The sequence below is a fragment of the Syngnathus acus genome, chromosome 11 (genome assembly GCF_901709675.1).
Source record: "Syngnathus acus chromosome 11, fSynAcu1.2, whole genome shotgun sequence".
In the NCBI taxonomy this organism is placed as follows: Eukaryota; Metazoa; Chordata; class Actinopteri; order Syngnathiformes; family Syngnathidae; genus Syngnathus; species Syngnathus acus.
In genome coordinates, this window is record NC_051096.1 from 3868141 (window position 1) to 3892906 (window position 24766).

The window sequence follows — 24766 nt, forward strand, 5'->3', positions numbered from 1 at the left end:
TCTTTTAAATCAATCTTATGGTGTAGTGCAATTTATTTAAAACTGTTAGTCTTAATATACTCTGTAAAGCCCTGACAATAACTACGGAGCATAATGTAATGAATAAAATAAAGTTAGTGTTAAACTATAACTGTTTCAAGTTGATTTTGTGGTTAAAACCACTTTCAATTTAGATGAGTAATTGGGTGTCATGTGTTTATTGTATTTAGAATAAAGGTCGATAGAATAGAGTACACAAATGAAACCAGGCACATCCATGTTTAGTAAAAAAAAACACCTTGTTTTTATTGATAATGAAGTCTAACAACTTCAAAACCAAGTTCAATCTACAGTTACAAACAGTAATAACTGCCGCTGTAAATGTTCTCTCGTTAAGAACCTGTTTTCATCCAGGTTTAGTAAAAAAAACACCTTGTTTTTATTGATATTGAAGTCTAACAACTTCAAAACTGAGTTCAAGCTACAGTAATAACTGCTGCTGTAAATGTTCTCTCATTAATACAGGGATGAGAATTTTCCGCAGATCCGTGTTTTTTTCCCGTTGAAAGTATCATTTTCGTGAATCGTGTAAATCCGTTGAGAAAATGTTTATATAGGGAGGGGGGGTGGCTATATATATACCAGACCCCCGGCTACTTTTCACATTTGCCATTCTCATCCCTGCATTAAGAACCTGTTTTTTGACATTGAATAACTCGCACACCTTTCAACCCCCAATATGGGTCATTAAGCTTCTCAGACCTCCTGCGCCCACTTAACCCCTTACATACCAACCCACCCCTTCAGTCTGAAACCCTAAACAAAACAAACGACAACAAAGGTGTATTTTTTCTTTTTCTTTCTTCAGTTCTTCTTAGGCTTGGGTGAGTCATACTTCCTCTTGCTGGAATACCAGAGCAACAGTGGGATGCCAATGGAGGGGAGGGTCATCACACCAAAGGCGGCCCAGTCCAGCTAGAAACAACATACAAAAAGGTAAGCAAGTAGAGATGAAAGCTGTGTTTGTGTGTGGCTTACATAATGTGGGGAAAAGCGGCGGTCAAACTCCCTCTGTGCCAAGATGCCTCCCTGGCCGGGGGCGCTGGTGTAGCCCACCTATTAACCGCACAGAGCATCTGTCACTAGACTGTCAACCTTTACAGCCAATTCAAGTAAAATGTGAAATCTGTACCACAACTTGTCCGCCCTCCTGAGCCAGGTAGCTGACAGATGCTGAGGTGAAGTTAAAGTAGCCGGCCTTCAGGGGGCGCAGCACTACAGTGTGGGACACGTTGCTGGCTCTGATATTCCACCAAGTTAAAGTTGATAGCATGTAAAGAAACTCACCCTAGCAAAAAAAACAGAATATATTGAAGAAGCGCTATAGAAAATGGATGTTACTGTTATGTCCGAAGCCATGAGGAACTATAACCATTTCCAATAATAACAATTCTCTCAGTGGTGAGCTGTCATCGCACATTTGTTTACTGGAGCGTTCAAAACAAACTTGACACTGGGTTTCAAGGATACGGCGCAATCCTATCCCATTTCACGTTCAGCATTCCCGAAACGATTCCAAAATCTTCGGGAGGGAAAGAATCGTCCGACAGTTCCACCTCCAGAGCAGCACTGGAACACAAACATACACAGTTAATTGACATTCAAGCTGATTCATCGATGAGCTAATATGTAGACAAATCTACTCTAAAAATAGTCAATAGCTGCAGCCTTAGTTCACTCTACACACCATTGCTGTGTGCATCATATAGATACATGTTCCCACCTAGATCCCACATTGTAAATGTTGTATTGCAGGGTCAGGTCTCGGCCCTCCACGGCGTATCGGTTGAGCAGGGACTTGGACGCTAGCAGACGGGCGCCCTCTTCTCCAGAGCCCAGGGCGATCAGCGCCAGGACCAAAAAAATGTGCAGCATCTTCATCATCTGGAAAGCAAAACATTACAGTAACTGGTAAGAGACAATCTCATCATAGCACTATTTGCATACATTTGTGTCAACTTAAGCTGAGGGCTGCTGTCAAACGTTCAGTGCCGTTAGCGTGTAACCTAATGTGTAAATGCAGTAGTATATTAGCATGTATAATTTGATACATGCATAAAATCGTGTTTGCTAAAAGCAAATATTGAGCCCACAATATCGTAAACACATAAGGTTGGTCCAATGTTATTTTGGACTGCAATTACCATTATGAACCGAAAAGCATATCGTTCAACTCGCTAGCATTCACTAGATTGTCAGAGACGCCTACGTGGAACAGACAGCACAAGATAATTTTCGTCAAAAAGAACAAGTTACACCAAGAGCGGTGTCAAATGTGCAAATGTCTGGTTCTAAAGTGTCAGTGTCGAGATAAAAGCACAATTTAACGAGAAAAGGAAGAAAATACCAGGAGAGATGGTTACCTTCTGTAACCTCTTTTCAGACCCGAGTAGCGAAAGGCTGCAGACACGCATGCGCAGAAATTAAAAACTCCAGTTGGCATGACGTGTACCGGGAGGCGCTGCATGTGGGCTGTCGATTACACAGCGCCTTCTAGTGTATTGGAGGTGGTAGTGTATTCTGTCCATTCCGTTAAAAATACAATTTAATACTATTTTCTTCTGTTGTAAAGATATTTAAATAAATTTAAATGATCATAATCACACTTAAAAAATACAATTTAATACTATTTTCTTCTTTTGTAAAGATATTTAAATAAATTTAAATGATCATAATCATACTTGAAATAGTTTTGATTTTAAACGCAGTCATTAAAACAAATGATATGAAGATATTAACTAAATATGATTATGTAGACAGATTTTAAATAACAGATATAAATCGTCCAACTTGCATAACTCCAGCCGTAGAAATAAGAAATGACAGTCCTTATCACTTTCAGCCTTTTATTGTAAACTGCTACACCTTATAAATACAAAATCTTTGTTAAATAACATGAAAATGTAAACGACAAGGATATTTTTTTCTCTCAAAATTCAGCGTCTATACTTGTAGCTTAAACTCAAGTCAATTGCACCGACAAGAGTATATTGCTGTGCATGGCTTATATGGAGGATGCGTCGTCCTCCTTCCCGTGTTTTGTCGATTCAGAGGCAAAAGTGCTTGAGGTGGTGACATCAATGTCGCCGTGAGTATGAAACGAAAACAGAAACTTGCCTCTGGGTCTATAATGTGATAAAAGAAATGTCTACATATACGCTCTCCGACGCAAGCAAAAAGCTTTAGCAGCTTGAAAAATCATCAAAAAGCAGAAGCATTCTCTGTGCAACTTCAGCTAGCTTTTTTTTTGCATTACAAAGCCCAGTACATTCTGTGAGTTAGGACTAACGTTTATCAGGGCACTGAGTCCAAATGTAGAGCAGAAAGACATGGAAAAGCTTACAAAAATAGACAAAAACACAAGAGATTTTTTTTAGCACCGCATAAAAAACATTTGATAGCATTTAAATATCACAAAGGAAAAGTTTGGTTGCGTCTCTCAAGTGACTGAGGAGTTATGAGGGACAGCCTCAGTGGAGGTCGTGTTTTCAGTGGGGCTCCAATGTGTCTGTAACCTTTTTGGACCTGGGGGAGTACTTTTACAATAGGGGTCCTCTATAGTCACACTGTAGGAGGGCGGGGGGCTCTCGGACCTCTCGCCGCCGCTTCCAGACTCCTGTTTGGCCACCCGTGGTCCGGCGTTGTGCACATAATTGTCTATAAGGACATTGCGGTTAGGCGGCGCCCGAATGCAGGAGCGCTTCAGCTCCGGATGTTGCCGAAAGTAGCGGGGTGCCTTTTCCTCCTCGCTGGGCAAGCAGATCATGGGGGGCAGGTTGACGGTCTCCTGCGGCATGTAGGGGTAGGTGGGCTGCAGGCGACACAGGTGGTGGTGGTGCTGCACCAAGACTGGTGCGGTGTGGCTCTGGAACCCACAAGTAGGCCAAAAAACACAAGATGAAACTATGAGCGCTCATTCAAGCTTGCTTGATCCAATAGTTGTATGTTTTCAGTTTTTGTGGCAGGGCTTACTGTAGAAAGAAGAGAAAAGGCAAAAACACATGACTCACCTGGCCTTGTCCATGTTGACTCAGCACACCATCCGGCCACCCACTCGCGTCCTGATTAAAAACACGTAGAGACTCGTTACAAGTTCCCCGCCAAGTAGACGCGAAAGCATTCGTGGCTCGCCACTCACCCGTCGGACCTCCGCCGTCGGGACTTCCCGCGCGTGGCCCAGCCGGCCGAGGAGTGATAGGGCGACGAGGCGGTAGTGCATGAGAAGGCACACGACGACGGCCACCATGACGCTCATCGCCAGCAGGATAAGTATTATCTGAACCAGCTCCAGTTCAGCTGTGGACACGGGAGGCATTGTCAGGGAGGCCAGATGACGTGAGAAAACACAGGCGGCGGTTACAGTGATGCGTCGTCATGGTAACTGGGCTTTCGCTTTCCCGATAAAAATGATCAAATCAAACCTCACGTGTACATAGTTATTATTCAATCATTTAATTTAATTAAACTTATTTTTAAAATTTTGTCCTAGTACAGTACATCAATTTAGCCCCCTACGCCAGTTTCCCTTAGCAACAGGAAATTTGGCAGCCATGCCTACCATGACTAGACGCACAAAAAAGTCTCAAGAAGCCCTGCTCAAAAGCACACGGGAAGTCTGCGGTTTTGATTTGAATCAGCCATTTGAGCAGCCCCTTGTCTGTATGTATCGCATAAATATAATTCTCACAAGATCAAGTTGTACAATCCGTCTCATGGCTCGGTGTATATTTGTTGTGGTAATAACGGTGTGCGGTCGCGGAATCCATTGATGCATTTTGCTTCATTTCAAACAAGGGAGTGATTGCATTGTAAAACTAGAGTGGAGAAGGGTGATGGTAGCGGTGAGAGGGGTGGGGGGGGGATACGAGCTGGATGAGCCATGTGGTCTGGGTTGTGGGGGATCATTTATTGGACCATTTATTACCCAGACGCGTCTAGACACAATACACACACATGCACAGTGTTTAATCACGGGAGAGCCAGTCAAAGAGGAAAGAAGGCAGGGCGCAGCAGATCAGACGCCATCTGGCTCATTAGCTATATGTCTCTAATCCCAATGTAATATTCAAAAATGCTGCATGCAAATGTGATGCAGTTCTCCTGACCTTGCCTATCTGACCTTGATTTAAATAAATGTCAGCACTTGCAAGCTGATGAGCTTCATTTTCAAGACATATATTGCCAATAAAAAAAAAAATAGGAGCGCCGTTATACGTAGATAGACCTATGGAAAATAGAAATATCACAATTTGACTCCTGTATTGATCTTAAACGCAGTCTAGGAGCAGATACTAGAGTACAATTAACTGGCTCAGAATTGGCCCCCGAAATGACAACTTATAAAAATCGTGCACATCAAAAATAGAAATGAAATGTCTGATTATTAATTTGGCTACGTGGGAAGAGGAAAAAGCAAAATGTCTTGTGTTGGCTATGCGCCATGCAAACAAAGAGCAAGGGAAAGAAGACAAAGAGTTAGACACAGACCCTGGCTGACAGACCTTCACCTTTCACCCTTGACCCCCACCTAGCTACCCCCCAGCCTTGGGGAGGAGCGACCCCCAGACAGACAGCCGGCTATAATGAGGAGTCTGGTGCATCGCAAATCAATCTGGATGTCAGGGTTTTTTTTTGTTTCGTCTTACCCCCGTCCGGCCTCGTTCCCACCACTGCACGTCACAACAAAAATCGGTGCCTCTGCTATGCTTGAAATCATATTTCCTTTGAGAAAAAGCAGGCCATCTGAGGCAACAGTCAGCAGATTGTTAACGCTCAACAAAATCTGCATTGTTTAGTGAATAAATGCAGGATTGTTAATACAACTCATCACACTGCTGCTTCGGTTTGATCCATCGAGAATGCAAACAAACTAACAAAGTCAAACTACTCGGGCTTCCAATCTCTTCTAGAAACAGAATCTTTAACACTTAAAAAAAAAAAAGAGAATACCGGTACTTGCTCTCAGCACTGTATGTTGACATAAATGTAAATGTGCATGTGTTTATAATTTATGCCTTTTGTGTTGTCATTGCCTAGTGTTAATTTGTGGTGTTTTTTTTTTTTTTACATGTAATTTGGGGAGTTAAGTGTGTTCTAAGAATGCAAACAGCCATGGGGGCCATGTGTCACTTAAAATGTTACACACGGAAGAAAAAAAAAAAAAGACAGAACTGTTTTCAAAAACTACCAAAGCTTGCGGTGTCATGCATTTCCATACAGGAGCAGGAAGCACAAGCTTCACCAGTCACTTCATGAGGCACACCTGCACATGAGCTGCATGTACAATTTTGACATTATCAACATAACAGTGCAGATTTAATACCGTACTGAATATAAATATGTTGACTAGCCCTCAACTAATGCATTTCCTACTGACCATTACAATACTGAGGTATTTTCTTCTTGCATATTGTTACTGGGCTTCCTTATGTTGCAGCCAACAATGACCAAAATACACAATTTGCTGCAAGTGCGCTGTAACGCCTGTACCAAGCATTCTCCCTGCACTGCATACTGCATAAAAAAAAATCACAAAATTTGTCATCATGCAATGGAATAAGTGCTGCAAGAGTTGTGGAATACACCTGCAGACATCTCACCCCATCATTTACATTCAGACACATAAGCATTGAAACACAGTCAAAAAAATGCACAATATTTAGAGGCGAAGCGTGGTAGATGACTTACATATATCCATGCCCTGTGGCTGGGGTCTGGTGCAAGAGCAATAATCATTGGACTGTGTGGGGCTCGAGCTTCGCAAATGGGCCGCTGGGTTTCGCATGAGACAGCCACCGGGACGCCGGGGAAGTCGGGGCAGCGAGGAGGAGCCCGCGCCGTTGCAGGCAGCCCGGAGCCTCCGCATGCAGCCCCTGGCTACATGACCGTGCCCCCCAGAGGAGCTCGGATCCTCATTTGGACTTCCAGCAACCTCGCCATAGGATGGGGAAGAAAGAAATGATGTGCAGTCCGGTGCTTTGCATCCGCGTCTGACTGCTGCGAAGCGTTGTGATTTACAGCTCACCCACACCCCAACTTCGTGGGGGAGGACTGGATGGGGGACAATGAAGGGGAGGGCTGGCCAGACACATATCCTCCAGAGTCCAGACAGCCTCTGCATTAAAACAAACACACACACAAAAAAAAGAAACTCCCCCATCTCTGACCGTGACCTGCAGACAAGAGCTCGTTTGCATACATGCATGCGATGCCTACAAAATTAGGTTCACAAGGATGAAGGTTGTCAACTCTCCAGTCTTTAATAAGAATGTCATTGCTTGTGATATTATTTAAAAATCAAACAAACACCCATTTCGATAACTCAACAACGCATTTTTTTGTCCATTAAAACCTGATCGTCTTTTTTATTTTAATTTTTTTAGAATACTCTTTACGTGTTTCAGTCATAATTTACTATAGTATTTTGAAAAATACACCCATGTGTTTTTATTACGTACGCCAATATTTTACGCTAATGTCTAGTCGTTAAAGTTGTGTTCATAGTTAAACCGAGCGTACAAAAAGTGACGTCATAAAACCGGAAAAAGGTGCAAGGCGGACACAGCAGCCATCTTCCTGAGGTCAACTCTTCTGTGCATGGTAGTATACTTTTGTTATAAACGACCAAACCGTCGAATGTAAATATTTTTCAAAGCCGGGAGGCATAAACGGGCGTATTTGCTGTTTTGTCGCGTTTATGGCTAATTACCGAGATGGCTCGTTCCGCTCTGGCATGCAAATTATTTGGCACTTGGCTAAATTTAAACGTTAGCTCGCTGCAGTTAGCAACAATGTGAGACATCCCACGGGTTTAAAAATGTCATTGCACGACTTTTCGATTATTTTTGCAACATGCACGAGCACTGAGATGCGGTAAGATGGAGGCTCTGTTAGCACTTAGCATATGGCAACCAAATAAGCACTACGCATGCGTGACTTAAAGGAGATTTTTCTGGACTGGAATTCTTTTTTAATTATTCCAATTCACACATTGCAGTGTTTCCCGTTTTGTGATATGTCTATGATAAAAATAAACTTCAATGCTGTCGTTTTGGCCATGATATAAAAAAATGTATTGCCATCTTTCAGATGCCCAGACACTGTTCTGCTGGCGGCTGCAAATCCCGTGACAACCGTGAGACTCGTAATGCTGGCATCACATTCCACAAGTAATAATAAAGCATTGTCTACATTGAAACATGTTTTTCCCCCATTCTTGCATAGCTGAGCTAAAAATTGACTGTTTATGTCAAAGTCAATTCCAAATATTTGATGGCACAGGTTGCCCAAAGAAGCCTCTCGTCGGGACCTCTGGATCAGCAACTCCCACCGTTCTGACTCCTGGGACCCTCAGACCAATTTTGTCTACTTTTGCTCAAAGCACTTCACGCTGGAGAGCTTTGAGATGGCCAGTTGCAGGTCAGTTCACATCAAAACCAAATACATCACTCCCTGGTTACGGCTAATAAAAGTATTTTTTTAATTAGTTTTATGTCCTGATGTTTTGGTTAGCAACAAAGTTCAAATGGGCTCAGCACTTAACTCTTAAACTGAGATAATTACCATTTTGTGCATGCAGTGGCATGAGGAGACTGAGGGAAGATGCGTTCCCCACAGTCTTTGATACCCCATCTGTGAGCAAATCAAAGTGGGTGGGGAAGGTCCTGAAACAAGAAGACAGGTGAGATGTTATATCCATGTTATGGAAAATTATCTCGATTGGCTTTGTACAAATATAGTAGAGTCTCAAATTAGTGTCTAGTGTATTGTATTTCATAAAAACATATAGTAACGACAATTAAATAGAACGTGCATCATAATTTCATGTATTTATTGTTCAGCTTTGGGCTTTGCCCACCAGGGTGCAGTATAATACATACATGCAAATACACACAAGATGGCCACAGCTGCTCAGTGAGCAGCAGTATTATTAATTTTTCACAGATGACAAAGAATATATGCCTGTTTTTTTTTAATGCATTAGCATTTTCAACTTTTAGCTAATCTGCCGAGTTCACCACCCGTATCACAAAGAGTGTAAGCCGCGCTGTACAACGATTGCCGTTCCAACCAGTCATGCTGATTTGCTTCTATCGCTTGGTCTGTTAAACTGTGAAGATATGGACCAGTTTCAGGCGAGCAGAGCACTGCCAAGTGTCAAACTCCCGATGACGCCACGGTCCAGCCGGCCATCGAAGCCGAGAACGACGAAGAGCAACCCGGAACTTCTCAAGAAGCAGCAGAAGATGGAGGGCGGCTCTCGCCACCTCCGGCTGCATCACCACCCCGGCCTGTCTCGCCGTCGCGCTACATGCGGCGCCTCCCCCCGCGCCCGGGCTTCTACCTGCCCAAGGAGCACAGCTATGCCCAGCTCTGCCCACTGCTATGGCGGAGGCGCTACGACAAGGCCGTGGACTACCTAGAGAAGACCCTGCGGCAGCTACACGCCGCCCGGCGCCGGGAAAACCGGGTGCGAGCGTCTCTGCTGAGGCTGCGTGACAAACAGCAGAGGATGCCAGTGACCAGAGATGACCCCATGAGCAGTGACGGAAGCGTCACAGACAAGTACTGCTGTTACTGCGGGAGAGGTTCCAGAACATTGGAAACTGAAAAAGATGCAGACCCGGTGAAGAGTCCTGACAAAGACTTAAAGCAACTTAACTCGAACGAAACTAATTCTCAAAGTTTCCAACTTTCATACCAAGCTGCACAACGCTTGCCCGACTGTCAAAGTGAGTTCAAAGGCAAGAGTAAAAATCAAGACCTGCAACAATCCATGTGGATTCAAGGCGATGCCGAGGCTCAGTTCGTGCTGGTCCCCATCTCCGGCAAAAACCTGCTGCAGAACTATCTGACCATCGAGGATGTCGCTGGCCAAGCTGTCCCACTGTGCGAACCGGACTCGGAGATTGTGAGCGGTCCAACTGGGAGGGGAAGCCAGCTGCATCCAGTCAGCAACACTTCACTGGAAGATCTGAGTGACGACGTGAAGGAGAAACTAAAAGAACACCTGGAAGGCTTCCACCTGCAACTCAGCAACGAGTTTGCCAACTGACAAGTGATCGATCATCACGGTATTTAATTTTTTTTTCAAACCTGCATTCAGCTCACTGGAAGCACATGTTGCATTTAAGAGTAAATAGCCTTAAAGCTCTTTCTCGGCACAGGTTGCATTTTTAACAGCCACACCCCAAATAATCTTATATCAACACTACCTGTGTTTACTGGTGATTGGAAGTGTATGGACATTTGTGTGTTTGCACTCCCTTACATTGTGTGTGTTTTTTTTTTCTTACCCAATACATTCCATTGCATGACATTAGTTCAACATACCGAGACGATTCTCCGATTGGGTGTGGCGGGCGACCCCTTCTTCCCATATTTCAGTGGCTTCGTGTGGGCGGGGGCTTGTTTTGGATGACCCCCACCTTTTTTCAACACATATTTAACAAGACACACCCTTAACACCCCCTCAAGGACATCATCTTTGAATAAATCCTCAACATCTGCTGCTAAAATTCCTTCTGTTTTTTTTAAAAAGAATAAATTCCTTTGGTTAATTTAAACCAAAATGTGGAGCGGCCCCTCTCACTCACACACACTTAGGCACTCTCCAGTGACGGACTTCGCTCATAAAACTAGATCGAAGGAATGCGGTTGTGCCTGTTTCCTTGTCCTCCTCTTCCCCTCCTTTTTTTTTTTTTAATACTATGATTTCAAAACTGCTCAACCATCATGCTTCCACTTTAATGCAAATCAAAAATGCATGTTAAAAATCACAAACTGGAACTTGTAAAACAGCAACAGGACTGTCTTAACTAAAACTTTCCAGACGTAGGGTTGAGGAACATGACAGATTTTGAACAAAACACACACACACAATCACAATAGCAACACAGTGTCATGATGTCACATTATGGCGCATTTACTTCCCTTTTTACAGCTCCTTCTTCCTGCTTCCCCCCCCCTCTCTCCTCTTGTCTTTTGCAGAGAGGGGAAGGAGGGAGGATCCGGGACGGCTGCCAGCTGCTGACAACAACGCAGATCCACACACACACACACACACAGTGACACACGCTGACACACACAGTCAGAGGAGTGGATAGACACGCAGGACCAGAAAAAGTTGCAACATTCGAACCAACAGTCGACATGCCTCAGGTAGGAAACCGACGCAACCAAATCGCGTAGATTTCCAAGCAAACACTCACTTTTAGTCACAAATGCGTGTTTTGTGTCTTGTTAACAGTCAATTGACGCGTGCATGTTGCGTTTTTAAAAAACTTGTGGGCGGCGCGCGTCTCGTCTGAAGCGGTCAGGCGTGGACGCGCGTCAAAACTAGCCGACCAAAAAAAAAGCGGTTTTAAAATTGTTTTCTTGACATCCGAATAACTTTCTAGCTTGCTTTCGTGTCATGAATCACACAGTTGAAGTTGCGCGCAAAGCAGTACGAGGCGAAACTTCTTGGTGCGGCGACGCTTGCAAGCGGCCCCTCCCTAAATGTATGAAGAAGTTTTTCCAAAAGTCGGACGGCGCACGCGCGTTATTAACTTGTTTAATTAAAACAAGATGACGTTTTTTTTTAAGTGAAGTCAACCTAAAAGGCAGGATCGGATCCACTTGATCGCCGAAATCGCTCATCTGGGGCCATTTGAAATTCTATAAGGGCCATACAACATGTAAAGTTGAATTTCATAAGCGTTTGTGTGTGTTTGTGTGTGCGTGTTTGTGTGTGTGTGTTTAATAATTTAATTTAGTAATATAATTTCAAATTTCAATGGAGCCTGTATCGAGGCTGCCATGTTATTTTCATTACTCATCCCCATCTGAGGTGATGGAAGCAATAAGTGTGTAAAAAAAAAAAAGGCCATTCATAAAATGTTCTGAAAAGTAAAAGGCCTCCACTCTACATTATTTAAATTTCTAACACATAAATATCATCCTGCTGTATGGTAACCATGAGAATACAAATAGGATCATGACAGACAATTGACAATAATAATTTAATGTGTGTAGTACACATAAAATAACGGTTCCGCTTTAAAGTTTCTAAAATATACTTTAAAAAAGTAGCCGAGAACGATGACATCGAGTGTAGAGGTGAACGACTTGCAGCAGCTTGTCATTCTTAAAAGAACAAGGGTGTGGTGTTTTTTTTTTTTTTTCTTCAGAGTGTGTGTGTGAGAAACCGAAAGAGACAAAGCTGCCTGCCTGCATGCATGGAATAGCTAGTTGTTGCATTTTTTTTTTTCTTTCAAAAGAACACTAACTTGAGTTTGTGTCATGTGACTTGATATTCATGTGGCTCGCTTGCAGTTCTAAAAAAAAAAAAAAAAGTAATAAAAAAACAAGTAAAACTGCAGAGAAACTGTGGTCAAAGAAGCCCAAAATACTCATCGTAATTTAATTTATGGACCTTGGAACAAAAACCAGATAGGCCCTCTAGATGCCAAATGGAACTTCCAAACAATCAGTGTATTATATTACAAATTGTCAGAGGAATAAAGTTTCGAATATTGTGATACTCGGGTGGGTTAACATATCTTGTCTGATACCCGTTTAGTACTCGGACTTGGAGGGCGCCATCAACACGCTGGTCACCCAGTTCCACTCGGCCTCGGCCGACAACGGCCCCACGCTAAAAATGGACGAATTCAAGGGGCTTTTATCCTCTCAGCTGCCCACCATGGGCAAGGTAAGACTGGCGAGCACCCCCCCCCCCCACACAGATTTATAGTAGTTTGGGCGTGGCTTCATGTTTCTCACACACAGCCGAGCAAGGAAGGAGGCTCGCTCTGACAACGTGTGCGTCCGATTGTGCGGCGTAGGCGCCTCTGCGGACTTAAGCAACGTCTAAAAGATGCATGCGGAGGCGGGGTGGGGGTTGTGGGGGTGGAAAGCGGAACCCGTGGCCAACCACACTCGCAGCCTTGGGAGCAAATCACATTGTCCAAGCGTCTTTTCCACGACGTTCTGGTGTGTAAACACCATGATTGATACCTTTAAGCGTCTCTCATATGGAAGCTGGTCTTTTTTTTTTTGCAGCAGCAGCAAGGGTACTCATTGTGTTTTGCTTGTTGTGGATCAGATTGACCCATTTGACAGTCTAAGCAGAAAAATGGATTAAAGATGATTGTGAAGTGCCGCTTACTATTTCATTTTCAGACAAAAGCAGCTTGTATGTAGCCAAGGCATCACAATTTCAATTGGACGTGTAACATGAAATCATGAGGCACAATTCGATTCATTCATTTTAAAGGGGGAAAGAGCATTTCAAATCAAACAGTCAATTTCCCCACAATTTGATTCTGTTTTTAAGCTAGCGGGGCCGGGTTGTGTGTTTTAATGGTTCGCGTCAGTCTTCCGACAGCCCCCGTGATCTTTCAGTGCATGCTTTGAATTCCTCCAGTTAACCGTTGGCCGTTGCCAGCAGAAGAAGGAGCACGGCTCCAATGTAGCCGTACATACTTTGTGTAACTGTTAAAGCCTCAAGGTGTATTTACTCTTCGGACACAAAAGTAGAGGTGAGAACTGGAGACGGGCGTGTTCGGGGCTGTGCTTTGCTGTGTTAAGTTGCAGAGGTAGTACATTTTTTTGGTGTACTTTACAAGAACCACTTTGAAATGTTTCAACTTGCTACAATTAATCCATCAAGTAGTTATGGATAGTTTATTTTAATTATTAAGAAAAAGTGCTACATAAAAGCTTTCTGTTAATGTAAAGATGAATAGTTTTGAAATTTTGGATGAAAAACATGATGCTTTTATTACATTATCTGTCCATGGCATTTCACATTGTGTGTTAGCATTAAGCTAGCAAAAGGCAGGCAAAGTTTACACGTTGAAAGACGAATTAACGACAAACTGTCAAACTGCTGTTTTGAAGTGAGCACACACACACACACATTTTTCCCATTGTCCCGCCTCTTTAAACTTTATGTAGTACGTGCTGTGAAGTCACGACGTTTGCGTGGTGTGTTGGTAAATAAATTGCATCACAAGTAGAGATAAAAACCTCATTTGAGTTCCTTCCATGTGTTTCCGCAGGCCTTTATGTCAGAACAGGGCCTGGGTGAGGTCATGCGGAAGATGGGCGTGGGTGACGGTGAGGGCATCTCCTTCTCCCATTTCTGGAATTTAATCCAGAATCTAGCCACCTCACAGCTTGGCGCCCTCGGCGGCAACAAGGGCACCTCGTGCAGCTGCGCCCTCCTGTGAAGACCCTCAACAAATCAGCACCAAAAACAGCAACCAGGTTCCACCCTCTAATGCCCCCTGAAATGTAGAACGCACAACCACCATCATCAGGTTCGGGGCAAAATATAAGAAGATGGCCCATGTGCAAGGCATTCCATTTTTATACGCGATCATCTCTATATGACAGGTTTTAACATTTCCATCATATGTTGTGTAATAAAATCGAGAATCAAAGCAGGCTAGTTTTCTCTCTTACCAAACCAATTCACAGAAAAAAGCTTTTGCATTTTCCTTGTTAGTTTTATTTAGTTAACAAACTAACCTTCAATCAGCAAAGTGGGATTGCTGGTGCTCTTAATCAAAGTATAACAGAAATGAATATATCTTGTCATATCCATCCAATTTAAAGGGTACAAAAGGTCATACCTGCTCTAATCATTAACTCACATTCATGTTTTTTTTTTCCTTCTCATGTATAGTCCAAAAAGGTTATGTTTACTTATTAAATGTATTTTATTGGCAGTTGGGTGAGATCAGCGTTGAGTAGAACCAGTTTGTGAAATAATGTTTGAATAAATTCACTCCTTGTGCACAATTAATCTCGAGGTATGTTGTCGCAGTGCTCTAGAATTAAAATTGTTCTCATGTTTTCTATGCTTGTATAAAACAGTGACAATAAAATAGGTAGACATGATGGCTTTAACAGGCAGTGGCAACAAACTCAAAATGAGGTCCTCCAACCTACGCCAGCTCATGACGTCACTTCCTCGGCATTGCCGCATCGACACAGTGTTGGGAATCCACCTCAGTGGGCCCCTTACTCGTTGCTGCCGGCCATTGGGGGGCGCGAGAGACAACTAATATTGGTCAATATCAACGACACCACAGTGGTACAGTATTTTATTTTTTGGTTTGATAGTATTTCAATTAGTTTCAACTGCAAAAGTTTAAGTGATGTCAAAAATGCCGCATCAAGTTGTGGGTGGTAGTTTTACCCGGCTTTTTGACCACGTGTCTGGTTTCAGGTCACCACGCTAATCCTGACTAATCTCCTTTACTTCTGATTAGCCGCTCCCTACCTTTCCCTGCTTTTTCGAGGTTAACTTGTCCAAGTTTAAATGCAATTTTGACTTGAAATTGAATGACTCAAGATTGGTGGCTTTGACTGCTGTGCTGTCCATGCAGGAAAATTAATGGGAGTCGTCTACTCGTGTAAGATGGATGGTTAAAGATCTGACAGGTACTTTTGCAAAATCACACACCGGGCGGGGAATCCCCAACAAACCAGATTTGGATTAATTACATGGTGGACATTGATTAAACTTGTGTGGATTGAACAGTCTGTACCCACTTGGAAGATTTTGTACTAGTCACTGCAAATCGTAAATTGCATGCAAAACTTTACTGAGTAACAAATATTTATAAAAGCAATCCGTCGATCGAGCCATGGTAGAGTAAAGATATGTATAACAGCTGACATTAAATGATTGTTTCTACAGAAAAAAAAGTTGTTTTTCCTTTATCTTGACCTTCAAACAAACAAATCTTGATCATGATCGAAAACTATCTACTGGTGGGTCAACTTTGTTGCAGAATTGGTTAAAACGTTGGTTAGAAGTAAATGAATACAATTATTTGGGTAATGTACCTGTAAGATGGAAAAATTGCTAAATTATGGTGTAGTTATTTTGTGCAGCAGCTTTGACTGTTGACCTGGAGAATATGTGATTGACAGGTTGCTTCAAAACTTGGCTGTCACACGGCAAGATGGGACCACCAGTCGTGTGTCTTCGGCCCCACTGGTGGGCGGAGGCAGTTTGTTGACATAGTAAAGACCCAATTCACCCTCTCACCCACTCACGCCCTCCACGGTCAGCGTTTTCGCCACGCCGACACGCGTTTGCCTTGCAGCCGCTTCCTGCTTTAAGCTCTCCGGGGGGATAGAACCGGCGTTACCGGACGATACGTAAGCGCGTTGAAATCATTTGTGGATATCTTGCAATGTGCACGCCTTGTTTGTGTTATGGCTGTAAATGTTTTGCACAAAGACTACCTGCGACGATACGAAAGAAGGGTGGTTTGCATCAAATGCTGTTTTATGGGAGGATGATGCAAACATTAAAATACATATTTCATCTGTTCATCGTGTATTTCGATGGCAACATTTGCAGGATTTAGATTAATAGTGAACCGGCTCGTAGAAGAGCTAACTGTTAGCATGTAAGCTAACGTAGCAGGATTAAGTGCGTGTGTGGCATTTAAGCGCTCACATAAATATCGTAAAATATAAACTCCGATTTGTGTCTTGACCATTTTAATTGACTTAATGTTCATTTAATTCACTTTCTTGCTTGGCAACGTTAGAAATAACTGGATTAGGAACTGCATAGTAACAATGCTATTTGGTTCCTGTATCCTCATTAATAAGGAAAGATGGAAGTCTCTCTTTTTGTTTTTCTGCAAAAAAACCTGCTTGTAATTTGCAATGCCTGCTGTCTGCCCCTCTAAGCTGTCTCAGCAATGGGCGCCAACCGAAAAATGGGGTCACAGCGAGGGTCGCTGCCCCTGCTATCAGCGTCTCCTTGACCCCCCTACTCAGGACCATCAGCCCTCCACCTCAACTTTGTGCCACCATGGAAAGTGGCTGCCGTTTGCTCCCCATTGCCGTGACTCTGCTGTGCTGTGTGAGCTCCTCTGTGACCACCCCGACCGCTCGGGTCTCCTTCCCAATGGGTGAGTGGAGACTTTTTTTCCAACCCGACTCATTCCACGTGCATGCCGTTTATTCCGTTTCTTCTCTGATCCTCATGTGCGATCGCAGGCAGTCGCGGGCGACGCCTCACCCGCTTCAGCAGTGCCGACGTGGGCAACACCACCACGCTGCTCCTCAGCGACGACGGCGATACGCTCTTCGTGGGCGGCCGTGACATCGTGCTAGAGCTGGATGTCAGCCTTGAGGACACCATTATGCTGAGGAACAAGGTAAGGGAAGGTGTGCTAAGTGGGAGATGTACAATACCGAGCATTGCGTTCTTCTGACAGCTGGACTGGAAGCCTTCGGAGAAAGACCTGGAGCAATGTTCCATGAAAGGCAAGAAGATGGCAAGTAGCTTGTTTGCACACATTTCACAATCCAAAATTGTGACAATTCTTGTTCTTTTGTGAAACTTTTTTTTCTCTCCAGACGGACTGTCCAAATTTCATCCGTGTGTTGCTGTTCCTGAACGCCACTCACCTCTACGCTTGTGGAACATTCGCCTTTAGTCCACGTTGTATCTACATCGTAAGTTTGCCTTGCGTAAATATATCCGTTCTGTATACAAATTAGGGTCGATAGAATCAATTGACTGACTGATTTAATCACGATTTATTTTTCCAGAACTCCGATACATTAACGATGAGCCTGAAGGCCGACGAGGGACGAGGTCGCTGCCCTTATGACCCCTACCAGCGCAACACCGCTATCATCGTAGGTCTGTGACGCCAAAGTGTTTGCTTACTGCTCCCGTCCATTTGTTACCACTAAATCACCACTCGATCAAAACAAACATGTACCGACTTGTCGTGATGTGTCACCAGACGGAGAGCTGTACACGGGCACGGTGGCCGACTACCGGGGCAACTGGCCGCTCATCTCCCGTCACCTCAGCGAAGGCTCTCGTGTGGACCTCAAGCTGGACGACACGCTGGGATGGCTGGAGGGTAAGGACATTGCGGAGGGCACGGACTTTTTGTTGTTCTACATATAAAATTGTTTCTTTTTTCTTCTCTGCGTGCAGATCCGACTTTCATAAGCACCACCTTCATTCCAGACGAGGGCAAAATTTACTTTTTCTTCAGCGAAGTGGGCCGGGAGTACGACTTTGTCGACAAGTTCATCGTTTCACGCGTTTCCCAAGTCTGCACGGTAAGAACGGGAATGGAGCACAGGCCGACTCGCATGAATTAGATATGACGTTCTTTGTTCTTTCCTAGAGCGACGTCGGAGGTCAGCGGACGCTCCAGCGGCGCTGGACCACCTTCGCCAAAGCGCAGCTACTGTGCCAGGCGGACGGCGAGCTGCCCTATAATGTCATCCAGGACATCGACAGCCTGGCGCCAACCGATGGCGCGACGACGGACGACACGCTTTTCTACGGCATCTTCACTTCGCAATGGTCAGTGAGATCTTTGCCTTCATATTTGTTCGGGTTTTTTTTGGTCACCCAATTTTATTTTACTTATGGTTCCCTTTATTATGTACAGAACTTTGTTACAGCTGCAGTTCTTTCTTTAAGAAAGTTAAGAGGACATTTTTTCCTGGCAAGAACAAAAGGAAAAAAAAAAATCTTCACGGCATACAATGTGACACGTGATTGGTCATCTGGCGTCCCGCATGTCTTCTCCTTCACACTGTATAATTTTTTATGCTTCATGTAGAGTCACGCGTCATTGATTTTGTTTCCCCTTTTAACCCAGGTCAATCAATTCGGGACTGTCGGCCGTGTGCTCGTTCCGCATGGCGGATATCAGGTCGGCCTTCTCGGGCAGCTACAAGGTCCTCAACCGTGACACGCTGCAGTGGAGCACCAGGGTGCAGGAGAGGGTGGCCAACCCAGGCCAGGTCAATGTCACAGAGACACAAATGCCAATTATTTTTCTGGCTGTGGAATATTGAAGAATGAATGAATATTTGAGGGTGTCCTTTCCTCACATCTTCAGTGCGGCTTGCACAACGCGTCAGACAACGCCCTTCGCTTCGTCAAGGAAAACTTCCTGGCGGACGACAGCGTGCGGCCAGCGGGCGGGGGTCCCACCATGGTGTCCACCGAGCACCGCTACAGCCACCTGGCCGTCCAGAGGGTCCGGGCGACAGACGGTGTGGACTACACGGTCCTGTTTCTCCTCACAGGTGAGGCTACTTTGTGAAAGTGTTTTTCAGGATTGCTAAGAGGTCAAACGTCTTTGATGGTGTTTCAGAGTCGGGGTACCTTCACAAAGCGGTGCTGCTGCAGAGCGGTGCGCACGTGGTGGAGGAGGTGCAGGTGTTCCTCAAACCTCAACCTGTCAAGAGCCTCAAGCTGTCCATACCCAAAGTACAGCTGTTCCATTTCAATCCAATGGCCATTTTTTAGTAAATATTGAAATAGTCTCACAAGATTAGCTGCCGTCATTTCTTCAACAGGGCTCGATCTACGTCGGTACATCGGAGGGTGTGCTCAGGCTCCCGACGGCCAACTGCTCCTTCTACTGGACCTGTGCCCAGTGCGTCCTTGCCCGGGACCCTTTCTGCGGGTGGGATGCCGCCCGCCAGGCCTGCGTGGGGGTCTCCGGCACCCACCTGGGCCAGGACGTGGAGAGGGGCAACGTGGAGAAGGCGTGCGAGAGCGCTACCTCCATGCACAGAGCTCGCTTTGGACCAAGCAACCTGCCAGCAGGTTAGCCGCATTTCCACATTTTCAGAAGTACTAAAAAATGTCAAGAAAATTTAATTCCTTGATTGTGTATATCAGCTCCCTGTCCCGCAGGCGAGCAGCTGTCAGTGTCCCTGCACGAGGTGGTGCGCCTCCCGTGTCCCGCCGCCTCGCGTCTCTCCCGCCAGTCGTGGGAGCGACCAAACAGCCGCCTGTCGCCGGAGCTCTACCTCCACCTGGACGACGGCAGCCTGAGCTTCGTGGCCACGCCCGCCACTCTGGGCCACTACCTGTGCCTGTCCGCCGAGAACGGCTTCCGACAAACCATGGCCGTCTACCACGTCAAGCAGAAGAGCGGCCCCCTACCCAGCCCAAAGGGACCGACGCAGCCGGGCCGCAACCTTTCCGTATGGATGATGAAAGCGGCACCAAATGAGGCTGTCTATCAAGACGGGGACTCGCTTCTGTCATCGCAGACCCCTTCCTACTTAAAGGAGCTGGTGGCCGTGTCGGTCCTCTTAGTTCTTTCCCTGAGCGTGCTCTTCACCATCCTCCTCTATGTGGTCAGAGAGCGGTGGCATAGCCGCACCGTGCCGCAGCAAGTGGTGGAGGATTCGGGCAGACGGACTCCAGAGGAGCAAGAGGCCCTCCAAGTGGGGCCCGCGCAGAGCAAGCGCAACGGGCACGTCCAGGGCGCCCTCTCCAACGGGGCGCTTGCCGCTTCCAACGGACACTTGCCCAACACGCCCATTTGAGCGCCGGCACTCCAGGTAAGGATAAAATAAAAATAAAAAATATTGCTGTACTTGTCATAATGTGACAAAGATCAAATGGTTATTTTCCCAGAACATTTTTAAAAACACATTTTCACTTTATGGAATGCTACCCACTTTTGATGCCACCTGACTGCAAAATGTACAGTACTCTTATTTTAGTAGGCTTTGGTACAAAAATGTCAAATATTAGTAGGAATTCAACGTTTGCACACTTTGGGCACATCACAAACTTTATGGAACTATTTTATATGATTTTTTTTTTTTTGTACTCAACGGTGGCGTATTATAGGATGGCATTGCTGCTCCTCAACGTGCCTTGGCTACACACTCGGACCCTGTCATAATGTGACTGCTGAACTATTCCCTGTGTTCATTTTGAATGTTAAATGTGAACATGGTACTAATGTGCTTTTTGACACCTTTTAATTCACTCGTTCAAGGGGGGGGGGGGGTGACCAAATATGCTGATTTTACTCATCCAAGGACTTAAGTTTGGATGTTTTTTTGAGGGAGTTGGATTGGTCTATTTTCACATCTGGACCGAATCAGTAGGGCGCAAACACAGCTGTCACGATAGAAGAAAAAAAAAAAGTAAGACGCTGAATTCCAACCACTATCATAATAAATATTGTGTTATGTGAATGTCTTTTCATGTCACTCAGGATTTAGCCTTATTAGCTTTGTGCAGTATACGTTTCAGAATACACTGTGCTGTGTTTACTGTATCAAGTTTTAAATGGGCTCTGTAGCGCTACCACGTGGCCAAAAATATTAAACGCACCCTAGAAAAATATTCTGAAGATACGTGTTTTTAAAAAAATAAATAAAGGCAGAAACGTCTTTTAGTTGAAATATTTATATTTGATTTCATTTTACATATTTAATTTTTATTTAAATATTTGACCATTAGTATTTAGAATAAAACATTTTTTTTTCCACATTTATTACACTAGCAATCATCACATGGATTTTATTTTCCTCCCATGGTTATATTTAGCATTTACATCTTAATAAATTTTTCAATAGATTAAGCAACGTCATCACATGATGACATCACCAGACTGCCTCCCGTCCCTTCCCTCCTTCCTCTCTCCCGGACTGCAAGTCTGCAAAAAGTCTGCAGCGGCCCGTTTGCTGCAGTGCCATCACACACATACACAATCTCACACTCTAATTTTAGCAGCTTGCCTGTCCAACACCGGCATCCTGACCGAGAAGACATTGCTTGGTGACTCAGCACAGGTAAGAACACCTTTTTGTTTTTGTATATGTTTCTCATGAGATGCATGGATGTCCCCCCAGAGCACACCCAAAGTCATACTGCAGTCGCCTCCCACTTTGCTGCAGTGTACCTTGTCCAATTTCATTTAATATTCCACAAACAGCAGCAGTGATGGAAATAAGTGAAAATTGTAAAATCAAAATGTGAATTTGTACTGCATGTGATAAAATGTTTTCAACATGATTGATGGCGTGCCTAATGATTTGGCTCGTCACCTGTCTCTTTAAGAGGCCTCTCTCTCTGGTCTAAGTCTGCTAGAGGACGCAGTGACGACTCATCCACCCATCAAATTGTAACAATTTATGTTATGCACTGTTTATTGCATGTGGTCTGGAATCACCAACAACCTGTAAATGTGTCCCAAAACTTTTGTCCGCACAATCACAAAGGTAGCGAGATGGCCCAGGACGATCCGAAAGAAACGACGCCCCCGCCGGGGACGCTGAGCCCGGGCCAGCTGCAGTCCCACTTCAAGATGGAGCCAAAGACTTTGGGGGTGAGCTAGTCAGAATGGAACCATGAGGCCAACCAAACATGCTAACATGCTGTCTGTTAGCTGAAACTTTCCAACTGAAGTACAGTTAATTCAATTAACTGCTAAAATGAAAAAAAAAACAACAATAGCGGCTGCCTTGTCCTGTTCAGGCCATCCAGCTGGTCATCGCGGTGTTGATCCTTTGCCTGAGCATGTCCGTGCTGCGAGTGCACGAGATCCACTTTACGGCCGACGTGGCGCTCTTCCTCGTCGTGGTCATACAGGTGGGAGGGTTAGCACACGTGCTATTTAGCATTGGTCAGACTCCCGATGTCTTTCACTGATCCACCAACTCTTCTTTCAACCAGGTCCTCTTGTCGGGGTCTGTGTTGATCCACAGTGGGAGGAGGCCCACTCTGTTTTGGGTGAGTGGGCGTACAAAATGACCAAAAGCAAGGAGCCACATGCTGCTTCACCAAGCCAGTTTTATAATAAATAGAGCACTGTTGTTTCTGATGGTTTTGCAGGTCAAATGCGCCCTGGTTCTCCATCTGATCAGCGCCGCGTTCGCCACCGCCGCCCTGGGGCTGATGTCCAAGCACCTCCCGTACAGGCAGGACTCATACCACTGCGAACACTGTCGCCGCCTGGAGTACCACGCCGTGGTAATGCAACCACAGCCAGCGCTTGCATTGCACCTCGTTAGATAATTAAATGTCCCGTGAGTAGCGCTCGCTTCATTTAGCGAGTCTTGTCCGGTGCGAGACTGAAACAATGTGATTGCAAGATGGAAGGAAGTCTACTAGCTTAATGCTAACATAAATGCGAAACACCATTGACTGGATACTAAAATTAGCATAACACAGCAGATCTTTTTTTAACTTTTTTCACTTTTACCGTAATTTTCGGACTATAAGTCGCGGGTTTTTTCATAGTTTGGGTGGGGGGGGCGACTTATACTCAGGAGCGACTTATATACATATATATGTTTTTTTTCACTTTTTTGGGCATTTTATGGCTGGTGCGACTTATACTCCGGTGCGACTTATAGTCCGAAAATTACGGTAATTAACTTTTCCATTAGAGATCAGTGATGCAATACTAGATTCAAAATTCTAAAAATTGTTGCTACGTATTAGTGGCCCCAAAGCCAACTTTTTTTATGTTTTGTCTTCGCAGCTACATTGTTTCAGGAAATGCACCGAGCTGGTCGAGCAAAAGTGCAAAGTAAGCAGACAGCCATTGTACATTTCCTTGTGTTCTCTTTTTTTTTTTTGTTTATGCATTCAGCTCATGTGGGACATTTTTGCGTTTGTGCTAAACAAGTACGTCTTGCTTTGTTTAGATGCTCATTGATGGCATCCTGGGGACGCTGGTGATCTTCCTGGTTCTGGAGTTGCTGATCTGCATTACCGCCATGCTCTTCGGTCTGACCGTGCTCGCCGCACGCAGGACTCAGGTCATGACCTCACCTGCTTTTCCATTTGAACGTCATCTTTTTTCATTTCTATAAATAGACTAGATCAACTACACACTCTGCATCGAACTTCTCTAACTATTGAATTTTTACTTATTTTTAAATTTTGCTGTTGTGGTTCAGGCTCCAAGTGAGCGACCTCGCTACCCACACACCCGCCCACCACCATCGCCAGTTGTTCACGCTGTTCGGGCGACTCCCCCTGCGGCGACCGAGCCCTTTCCATCCCAGGTACTGCACGCACGCACGCACACACACACATGCATACACACACTCAAGAACGACTGTTTACGTGTGAGCAGGTAGCCGTGGTGGTGACCGAACCTGACGCCGATCTGCTGGAAGACATCGCTACCCCGCCCACCGAACCTCAAGTGGAGCCCATTTAAACTCTGCGCTGTACAATAATGCAAACAAACGTGATCGGAAAATGAGCCAACAAAAAATGTTGATCGACACACAGCCACGATAGAAGTCTTGAAAGAAATATATCTGAAGTTCAGTTTGTGTGATATAATTGAGTCACATCACAAATACCGTATTTCTGCAACTAGTGACCTGGGGCTTTGATTTACTTCACTGCAGATGGGCAGTGGGCATTATGGTGCTATTATAAATGTATGTATGTACTGTTTGCATATTATTTTATTTTTTTCATTTATTTATTTCATTGTATTTATTTACAACAAAAATGTATACTGTGCTGTAGAAATGCCATTTATTGCAAGATGGCGACTAATTGCGGAAATACATTGTGTTTATCCACAAGTATGAAAACAATGTTAGTGGCGTTTTTCCATAATCTAGCACATAGTAGATCATTCATCCACGGTAGCGCTGAATTGTGATATATATTTGTGTCTTTTATCACTTGTTAATCTGCATTCACACTGTATATTCTGTAAAAGTGTCAAATAGAACCTTTCAATCATGAGCAGATAGTGTAATGATTGTGTGTTGGTACTATACTTATGATAGATTGCATTGTTCAATAAATGACACAGCAGGTCCAGGAAGAACTTTCTGGAACTTTTGGTGTAAATACACTCAAGGTAGAGGGAGGAGGGAGAAGTTTAAAAATAAATAAATAAATAATATTTCTTACAAGGAGAGAGGAACGATTAGCTGG

The 24766-nt window shown here is 44.5% G+C and overlaps 6 protein-coding genes across 13 annotated transcripts; 4 read left to right on the forward strand and 2 right to left on the reverse strand.

Moving 5' to 3' along the window:
• Positions 1–259: 259 nt before the first annotated feature.
• ssr2 (signal sequence receptor, beta) lies at positions 260–2490 on the reverse strand. Of its 2 annotated transcripts, none has more exons than XM_037263315.1 (6): positions 2403–2490; positions 1763–1923; positions 1510–1608; positions 1172–1280; positions 1018–1095; positions 260–954 (listed from the first exon to the last, which is right to left on the reverse strand). In XM_037263315.1, the coding sequence occupies exons 1-6, from the start codon at positions 2451–2453 to the stop codon at positions 844–846; spliced, it is 609 nt and encodes a 202-aa protein (XP_037119210.1). In that variant the 5' UTR covers positions 2454–2490; the 3' UTR covers positions 260–843. The 2 variants fall into 2 exon arrangements, with proteins under 2 accessions (XP_037119210.1, XP_037119211.1); XM_037263316.1 differs by having other exon boundaries at positions 2387–2445.
• Positions 1844–11163, forward strand: thap7 (THAP domain containing 7). Of its 2 annotated transcripts, none has more exons than XM_037263308.1 (6): positions 1844–1950; positions 8128–8207; positions 8320–8457; positions 8618–8719; positions 9157–10112; positions 11029–11163. In XM_037263308.1, the coding sequence occupies exons 2-5, from the start codon at positions 8128–8130 to the stop codon at positions 10091–10093; spliced, it is 1257 nt and encodes a 418-aa protein (XP_037119203.1). In that variant the 5' UTR covers positions 1844–1950; the 3' UTR covers positions 10094–10112; positions 11029–11163. The 2 variants fall into 2 exon arrangements, with proteins under 2 accessions (XP_037119203.1, XP_037119202.1); XM_037263307.1 differs by lacking the exon at positions 1844–1950 and adding an exon at positions 7559–7638.
• LOC119129916 (protein TMEPAI-like) lies at positions 2872–7130 on the reverse strand. Its single transcript, XM_037263309.1, has 4 exons — positions 6727–7130; positions 4178–4335; positions 4050–4100; positions 2872–3904 (listed from the first exon to the last, which is right to left on the reverse strand). Exons 1-4 carry the CDS (start codon positions 6902–6904, stop codon positions 3479–3481), a joined length of 813 nt encoding a protein of 270 aa, XP_037119204.1. The 5' UTR covers positions 6905–7130; the 3' UTR covers positions 2872–3478.
• On the forward strand, positions 11015–14472 carry s100v2 (S100 calcium binding protein V2). The gene is made up of 3 exons (XM_037263317.1): positions 11015–11199; positions 12602–12733; positions 14085–14472. The coding sequence occupies exons 1-3, from the start codon at positions 11191–11193 to the stop codon at positions 14253–14255; spliced, it is 312 nt and encodes a 103-aa protein (XP_037119212.1). The 5' UTR covers positions 11015–11190; the 3' UTR covers positions 14256–14472.
• A 513-nt stretch (positions 14473–14985) lies between these two features.
• Positions 14986–21194, forward strand: sema4ab (sema domain, immunoglobulin domain (Ig), transmembrane domain (TM) and short cytoplasmic domain, (semaphorin) 4Ab). 3 transcript variants are annotated; one of them, XM_037263305.1, is made up of 14 exons: positions 14986–15474; positions 16744–16967; positions 17056–17216; positions 17277–17336; positions 17419–17517; positions 17614–17707; positions 17814–17936; positions 18014–18141; positions 18210–18391; positions 18693–18837; positions 18936–19125; positions 19194–19309; positions 19399–19651; positions 19727–21194. In XM_037263305.1, the coding sequence occupies exons 2-14, from the start codon at positions 16868–16870 to the stop codon at positions 20380–20382; spliced, it is 2307 nt and encodes a 768-aa protein (XP_037119200.1). In that variant the 5' UTR covers positions 14986–15474; positions 16744–16867; the 3' UTR covers positions 20383–21194. The 3 variants fall into 3 exon arrangements, with proteins under 3 accessions (XP_037119200.1, XP_037119201.1, XP_037119199.1); XM_037263306.1 differs by lacking the exon at positions 14986–15474 and adding an exon at positions 16005–16200 and having other exon boundaries at positions 19742–21194; XM_037263304.1 differs by lacking the exon at positions 14986–15474 and adding an exon at positions 16007–16200.
• Positions 20324–24698, forward strand: si:dkey-81h8.1 (uncharacterized protein LOC100034657 homolog). Of its 4 annotated transcripts, none has more exons than XM_037263310.1 (10): positions 20324–20397; positions 21430–21645; positions 22050–22181; positions 22331–22444; positions 22529–22585; positions 22688–22825; positions 23340–23387; positions 23506–23619; positions 23761–23868; positions 23940–24698. In XM_037263310.1, the coding sequence occupies exons 2-10, from the start codon at positions 21448–21450 to the stop codon at positions 24024–24026; spliced, it is 996 nt and encodes a 331-aa protein (XP_037119205.1). In that variant the 5' UTR covers positions 20324–20397; positions 21430–21447; the 3' UTR covers positions 24027–24698. The 4 variants fall into 4 exon arrangements, with proteins under 4 accessions (XP_037119205.1, XP_037119207.1, XP_037119208.1 ...); XM_037263312.1 differs by lacking the exon at positions 20324–20397 and adding an exon at positions 21914–21977 and having other exon boundaries at positions 21514–21645; positions 22075–22181; XM_037263313.1 differs by lacking the exon at positions 20324–20397 and having other exon boundaries at positions 21533–21645; positions 22075–22181.
• Positions 24699–24766: the final 68 nt, after the last annotated feature.